The sequence below is a fragment of the Lactuca virosa genome, chromosome 6 (genome assembly GCF_052849685.1).
Source record: "Lactuca virosa cultivar CGN04683 chromosome 6, Lactuca_virosa_CGN04683_v6, whole genome shotgun sequence".
In the NCBI taxonomy this organism is placed as follows: domain Eukaryota; kingdom Viridiplantae; phylum Streptophyta; class Magnoliopsida; order Asterales; family Asteraceae; genus Lactuca; species Lactuca virosa.
The window spans coordinates 105,985,079-105,993,535 of record NC_136431.1 but is presented as its reverse complement, the minus strand read 5'-3'; the positions used below and the strand labels follow the sequence as shown (position 1 = coordinate 105,993,535).

At 30.5% G+C, this 8,457-nt stretch overlaps 1 protein-coding gene across 1 annotated transcript; it reads left to right on the top strand.

Moving 5' to 3' along the window:
- The first annotated feature begins 2,884 nt into the window (after positions 1–2,884).
- On the top strand, positions 2,885–5,628 carry LOC145121829 (non-specific lipid transfer protein GPI-anchored 14-like). The gene is made up of 4 exons (XM_079057527.1): positions 2,885–3,293; positions 3,464–3,561; positions 5,450–5,569; positions 5,605–5,628. Exons 1-4 carry the CDS (start codon positions 2,885–2,887, stop codon positions 5,626–5,628), a joined length of 651 nt encoding a protein of 216 aa, XP_078913653.1.
- The last annotated feature ends 2,829 nt before the right edge of the window (positions 5,629–8,457 follow it).

Below are 8,457 nucleotides of genomic sequence, written 5' to 3'. Positions count from 1 at the left end.
TTGCATAAATAAGTCCATAATCCTAACTACTAATTTATATATGTTGTGTGCCACCAATTAGTTATTATAAAGAACTATGGATTATGATGTCTTAAATGATTATATATGACTAAAAACTAAATATTTCGTATATTGATTTTTTTACGTCTTATTGATAGAAATGTTATGTTAAGAATATATGACCATGTTGTCTATTTTGTGAAAATTATTTTGAATACTGATGTGACATATTTTATAAGCATCCAAATCGTGAATTGAACACATGTAAACATCGACTACCTAAGGCAACCCAAAAATGAATTAAATAAGAAAACCATAAAAAGTAATGTCAGTATTTTGTGTTCGTGTTTGTAAGGTCATACGGTATACAATGCACGGGAAGGCGCGTGGTATATGTGGACCACGACCACGACCGTGCACACCATCCCGGCCGGTCGTGGTCGATCGTGGTGTGTTCCACGAAATCAAATGGAAATAGCTATTGGTCGATGCTTTGCAACGGCTAGTTTCTTTGTAACGGATTTTTTTTTTACCTTTCAAACATATTAAACTTCTTTTATAAATACCACATTTTCTATTAAACATACTCACACAATTTCTTCTTTCTTTTCTCACACAATCACACACTTCTTTTGCATTCTTCCAAAACCAATGGCTCCTAAAATGATGAATTGATCAGAAAATGAAGAATAAAACTTAGCACGAGCATGGACAGCGGCTTCAGAAGACCCAGTAACGCTTCCTAATTTTTGGGTAAAAGTTGGAACGTCTGAATTAAATCTTGTATTTTTTGTATAAAGAAATCCGTGGTCCTTTAGATATGTTCTATGAGACCAATAAATTGTTATACAGAACTTCTTATATGAATGATCTCGAAGAAACTTTTATGTTATAAATATTTAGATTCATTAACAACCCCATAAATTCTATTCAAATGGGATAGGAAAGGTATATCGAAAACTTTTATGTTATAGATATTTAGATTCACTTACATCATGCTTGTGGGACATTAAGATTAAGCTTATGTCTAAAGGGCTCTCAACAATAAATATTAAATGTGAAATTTACTCTTAAGCCGTGTTGTTGTCGAGGGAATGCATGTGATATAAGTACTTAAGATATGATGGTAGATAATGAAATGACAATTCTTATCATTTTATTTTTTGATGTCATGTAAGTTAATTATTATTCATATTATTATATTATATATATTACCAACATGTCTGATTTTTATAAATTTCGATTTTCTTTTAGTTATAAGAAACAGCAACTAAAGTTTTTTATTATTAAGATGACATTAATGATTACACTTACATTAAAAAAAATGAAAATATGTTGAAACTTAGGTTTTATTTATGAAAAACTCATGGTTTCAGTTTTTTAAATAGAAAATGAAAAATCCTCATAACTATTTACATAAAAGGACAAGGAGTCTATAATCGTTTACACATTTGAGATTTTAGACATAATATTGTAGTCAATAATAATCCGAAAATCATTATATTTTGGCTCATTAGTGACAAAGTCATTGATTTTTCAATAGAAATGACATATAGTATTATTTTACTATAATATTATTGTATTTTTTGTTCCAGGGATGGTATTATATTTTTGTATTTTAAAAATAATATTATCTTACTTATAGTCTTATTGTATTATGTGTGTGAGATAGATAATATTATCTTATATAGTCTATTTATATTCTCTTTATTGTTTTATTGTCATCGTACTATATTCTTTAGGTCTAACATATGATATTATCGTATTTTATTTTATTTTGTCTTAAAAAGTGTATTATATGATTATATTCTCTCTAATAAGATGTATTATTTTTCTATAATCTTACTATTTGATATTTGTCTGACAAATGATATTATGTTAATATAAGTATTGTATTCTCTTTTTCATTCTTTGCCAAAAAAATCATTTTTATGGTTATGTAAATAATTTTTAGGTTTTTATTTTCATATTGTGGTGTAAAATCCAAGATTATTGTCATGTAAATAATTGTATTTTCATGTTTATCGGTATGTAAATAATTTATCGTTAATTTTATGTAAATAATTTTATTTTCATGTTTATCTTAGAAAGTGGTTTTTATCGTTATGTAAATAATTTTATTTTCATGTTTATCTTTCTTAATATTGTGGTGTAAAATCCAAGATTATTGTCCAAAATCCCAAATATGTAAACACTTAATGGTTTTTATCTTTTTATGTAAATAGTTTTCAGGTTTTTATTTTCATATTGTGTTTAAAAATAAAGATATGACTTTTTCATAAATAAAGTGAAAGTTTAGAATTTACTAGAGATTTCCCTTAAAAGAATCATTTTTATTAATTTTTATGGCTTACTTTATCTTGATTTACCGATTGAAAGAATATAATTAGAAATCCACTTCCATGTATGTTTTTATAATTTTAGCATGGAAACCTAATGTTGTGGAGGAGTCATAAAGAATTATTAGAGACCCATAATAACGGTAAAATATGTTGCATGTTATAATACACTTGAAGTAAACGATTATTTGTGTTTTTAGTAGTTGTTCAAATACTAGAAGATATATTTGTAATGATAGTTGTGGGAATTACTTTCTAATAGAAAATATTGTTACCGACAGACTAATGTGGTTAATTAATAATAATAATAAGTTAGTTGGTGTAATGTTCTATCGATTGTAACATTATCGTCCTTTCCAACATAAAAAAATCTAAAGAAAATCCAGATACATTCTTCAAGTATAATAATGTTGAGTGTGGGCTTAGCCTACATTAAGTGCCTTAAATGACAACCAATCACCAAATATCATTGAAAATGAAACTTACATATATGGTATAGTTTTTTTAACCACCCCTTTTTCCATATTTATTTGCAAGACTCAAAGATGGCATATAAAGAGGCATGTAACATATGCAATACCATATCATTAATGCTTGTAATCGTTAATCTAAGTATGGCTTTATTACTTGGGTCTAAAGGATCATTGTCATGCTTAGCCATGATGGTGATGGTGTTTTTTGGGTCAACAAAAGGAGACATGAGAAAAGATAAAGAGATGTGTGAAAACCAACTTATACGGTTAGAAAGTTGTCTACCTTATGTGGATGGTAAAGCAAAGGTTCCAAGTAAGGATTGTTGTAGCGATCTCAAGATAGTCTTGACTAACAGCAAGGCATGTTTATGCAACATGATCAAGGAATATAACCCTAGCCTTGGGTTCAAGTTCAACGACACACTTGCGTTAAGCCTACCAGATACTTGCAACATGTCTGCCAATGTCTTCGAGTGTCCTAGTAAGTAGTAGTAATTATCAGGAGATTGGTTTATGCTCATGTTTTAAAGGGGCATATGAACCTACCTTATATAATGTCTTCATTAGCTTAGTGCTCACCTCAAAATGCTAAATCCTAAATGGTTTGAGGATCATACAATGATTACTCTATCTTTTTTGTGACGTATTCAGGTCTTTTGCATTTGCAACTAGGCTCAGCAGATGCTAAACTATACGAAGATCATGCTAAAAGCACGAAGAGCAAAAACAAAACCATAGGTTTATACCAGGTGGAACAAGCTTTAAACTTACAAAATATTTAAATACCATGACTAACCTACTATCGAAGTTTGGATATGCGTACACATAAGCTAAAAAAAAACTAATGTAAAACAATGCGCTATATTTTTTAGACAACAGTTATACCATGTTTTGGGATCATAGTTACAAGATTGTTATTAGTAGTGTTCAATACTAGATATCTATAGTACTGATATCTTAAATTTGGATATCCCAAAATTTTTAATTATATATATATATATATATATATATATATATATATATATATATATATATATATATATATATATATATATATATATATATATATATATATATATAGCTAGGTTCATTTGTTTAAATTAAGTATTGTGTTATCGTATTCATAAATATGGGTCAAGAATTTGTTAACCGTATTCTATAAGAAATAATGTATTTTTTGTTTTTATTCTTCAATTGATTGTTCAAGAATTTGTTATTCTACAAGAAGTTCAAGAATTTATGGTTCAAGAATATTTTTATTTTTGAGTAAATAATTAAATAAATAAACATATTCTGTCAGAATGTCCGAATTAAAATAGTTATAATTCGTAAAATCGGATTTTTAAAATTAATAGAATCTATGATCCCTTAAAATATGCAATTTTCCTTTATTAAATCTATTTTAATTCAATAATATATATTAATCACTTTCTTAAAATAAGTAAAATTGATTGGCCCACAGTTATAAATACAATAACACAATAATTACTTTGAATAGAATAACTTAGGCCTATATATATATATATATATATATATATATATATATATATATATATATATATATATATATATATATATATAATTAAAAATTTTGGGATATCCAAATTAAGATATATATAATTAAACAGGATCATGTGATGACTCTTTTTTCGGTGAGAACTCGTGGAGACATCTTAAAAAAAATTAAAAAAAATTAAAAAAAATAGAAATTATAAAATCAAGCATGATACTATATCTGAGAGAAAATTAAATTGGAAAAAAAAAATTGGATCATTAAAATTGAATCATGGATCATTTGTATGATCCATGATTCACTTTTTATGATCAATAATTCAATTTTTTAATGATCCAAAAAAAAAATTTCCAATTTTTTTTTCTCTCCAATATAGTATTATGCTCGATTTTATGATTTGTATTTTTTTTTCAATTTTTTAAGGTGTCCTCACGAGTGTATATATATATATATATATATATATATATATATATATATATATATATATATATATATATATAACTCGGAATGTCCTTACTGTTTGTTTTTGTTAAGCGTTTGGTCACTGTCTTACCTAAAAAGACTATTTTGCCCTTGATTTTTTTTTATTTATTTAAATAAACATACCCCCAACCCCACCCCCTCACCTTACCTTACTTACCCCACCATTTTTCTCTATTTAAATAATAGTTTTTTTAGGTAAGACATGATCATGCGCGTAACAAAAACAAACAGTAGAGACCAAACGCGTAACAAAAACAAATAGTAGGTCTTCCGAGTTAAAAAAATAAATTATGGACCAAACGTGCAAATTACTCCAAATCATAGGGACCATTCGTGTAATTTACTCATTATTTTAACACATGTAGATTTCATTTACCAATACACGCCCTTGACAAGTCACTTACTAATCAAAAAACATAAACTATAATCTAATTAGGTGTTATTTGCTTTTGAAGAGGTAAAATATCTCTGGTCCTTTTCTACATTTGAAAAAAAAAATATGGACCAAAAGTCTATAGTTTGTGGAAAAAAATATTGTTTTTGTAGTCTGTAAATTGTATAAATTAAATCATATTGATCATAGATGATACTAAAAAAACAAACCTGATATACATAAACCCACTAACTACATTGATTTCTAGATGACAGTAAGAGACAATGGAGATGGTGGCTGCGCTAGCGGTAACGGTGGTGGTGGTGGTGGTGATGACAACGAAGGTGGTGGTGGCGGAGGCGGAGGCGGAGGAGGTGGTGGTGGTTGTGTTGATGGTGGCATAGGTGGTGATGTTCATGGTAGTTGTGGTGGTGGTGGTGGCGGTGATGGTGGCGGTGGCGGTGGTGGTGATGGAGGTGGTGATGGTGGCAACGGAGGTGGTGGTGGAGGCGGAGGAGAAGACGGCAGAGTTGGTGGTGGTGGAAATAAGAATGTAAGATTAGGTTTAGATGTCTTCCAAAATCATAAGCAACTTTTTAGTATTTTTCAATCATAAACTATTTTTATATTATTTCTAGAGAAAAAAAAAGGTTAAAAGAACTTTTTTTATATCTTTTGATTTTTGAGAAAAAAAAATTATTTTCCTTATTTTTTTCATAAAAATAAAACAATCTTTATGTTACCTTTATCGATGAAAATTCAATTGGCTCTTTAGATAATTTGCTTTTGAAAATTTTGTTCTATGTTATATATGTTTAGTGATTAATATGAAACGTTAAGAATTAATGATTATGATCGATTTTAAATATTTGATGTTTTGAAGGGGACGAGTATGCAACAAACATGGATCTAGGATCAATTGACTGGGGAAGGAGAAATATACGGTTTGGACTTGATATTGTGGGCCTCTTGTTCCTTGTTGTGATGCTTCCCTTCCTGTGTTAATTGTTAAATGAGATATCTTCAACTATCAACGATGATTAATAATAAAGTAGGGTGTACACCATGCTTTGCGGCCGGCAGAACTGATCATTTTAGTTCAATAATGTTTCTTACTTATTTATGATGTTAGATATGTTTAGAAGGAAGGCAGTGGGGGTGAAATTGATCGATATGTTTAGAAGGGAAGCAATCTATTTAAACAATATGTACTTCATTATAAAAGATAACATGATTTCAACAAACAGAGGATACATACAACATAATTACAAATATACATACTACCAAACGGTTATCATGCTTAGATATGCATACATATCTTTCTATTACAAAACGATACTAATCAACAAACATATCCATTTATAGCATTGTACTTTCATTTGTAATGTAAGTACGCAACTATATTTCAGTCTATGACCAAAATATGCAATGTTAACCTAATGGAGGGGCACGGTAATATGCATATATATTTATGCAACAATGTTACACTTTTTTGTGCATTTATGCAAAAATGTTTCATGTTTTTACAAATTTATGTAACAATGTTTCAAAATTTTACCAATCTATGCAACTCACGCAAATTGTGCAACCATGTTTCAGTCGGGTAAACAATCAACCGGTAAAATATTGAATCTTTTGGTCTGATAAACTCGTATAAAATAACAGATTGTTGCATAGATTGAAAAAACGGCAAAACTTTATTGTATATATGATCGTTAACCCTACATTTAAAACCATAAACTACCGATTACGCCTCAAATTCATACCACAATTGTACACGGGTATATATTGGTCTCTTAAGTGATCCAGTTGGTACTCCTAGGGTATTCTCAACACCCGCAAGCATCAATCCTTTCACTTTCTCTCCTTTGGCATTAGGAATATTCTCTTAATAAAACATCAAATAAAAAAAACATATATTCCATAAAAACAACATGAAAAGGGGAGGAAAATCCAATTTTTGTAGAGCTATTTTCAATGATGGATGACATTCTCATCTTTTTAGCACAAACAGACCTCTAGAACTTTATGGCACTTTCCAAAGGATGATGTGCTGAAAACGGTCCAACAATGTAGTCCTTCATTCTGAGAATTAAATAGTTTATGTGTTGTTTTTGATAACATTGTCATATGATTATAAATAAAGAGAAAATACAAGGGTTCTCAATGAAAAGCATGAAGACTACAAAGAAGAAAGCGGATATAAATACTAGCTAGACAAAACCTTAATGGGCTAAAGACTAAAGAGCCCATAAGCAAGTGGGCTAATAATATAAAGGCTAACATCCCCCCTCAAACTCACAATGCCGTAGCAATAAGCATTGAGAGTTTGTCACATAAGAACCAAAACCGAGAAGCCGATAGAGCCTTCGTAAAAATATCCGCAATCTGCAAGGTTGATGAAACAAACGGAAGCGATATGGTCCCGAGCTGCAGGTGATGATGGGTAAAATGACAATCAATCTCAATGTGCTTCGTCCGCTCATGAAAAACAGAATTCTTTGCAATTTGTATCGCACTTTTGTTATCACAATGCAAGGGAGTAGATGAAGAAATATGAACTCCCATATCCGCAAGCAGCCACCGTAACCAGATAATCTCACATGTAGTTACAGCCATAGCACGATATTCAGCCTCCGTGGAAGATGTAGAGACAACGTCCTGTTTCTTGCTCTTCCACGAAATGAGAGACTCTCCAAGAAATACGCAAAATTCAGTGGTGGACTTACGATCATGGCGATCACCATCCCAATTAGCATCACTATATGCACGTAACTCAAGAGAAGACACCGAGGGAAACAAGAGGGACTGAAACTGAGTGCCACGAAGATATCTCAGAATACGGAGAACAGCTCCCCAATGAACAGAGGTAGGGGCAGTAACAAACTGACTGACAACATGAACAGCATGGGCAATATCTGGACGAGTAACTGTGAGATAGACCAAACTTCCCACAACAGTGCGATAAAGGTTCGGATCGGACAAAGAAACACCATCAGTAGGAGAGTAGTGTGCATTGGTTTCAAGGGGAATATCAACAGTCCGATTATCAGAGAGGCCCGCCCGTGTAAACAAGTCAGATATATATTTAGTCTGAGAAAGAAGATACCCTTTCTTAGACTGAGCTACCTCAATACCCAAGAAATAACGCAGCAAGCCCAAATCCTTCATAGCAAATCAATAAGCTAGATCATGCTTCAAAGACTCAATACCACCATGGTCATCGCCTGTAATAATCATGTCATCCACATATAAGGATAGAAGAATCCGTCCTGC

Bases quoted from the DNA above. Each gene is read 5' to 3' on its own strand.
- LOC145121829 (XM_079057527.1), top strand. From the start codon at position 2,885: ATGGCATATAAAGAGGCATGTAACATATGCAATACCATATCATTAATG. The intron at 3,294-3,463 runs GTAAGTAGTAGT...TGACGTATTCAG, and splicing joins CAATGTCTTCGAGTGTCCTA to GTCTTTTGCATTTGCAACTA. The intron at 3,562-5,449 runs GTGGAACAAGCT...ATTGATTTCTAG, and splicing joins AAACCATAGGTTTATACCAG to ATGACAGTAAGAGACAATGG.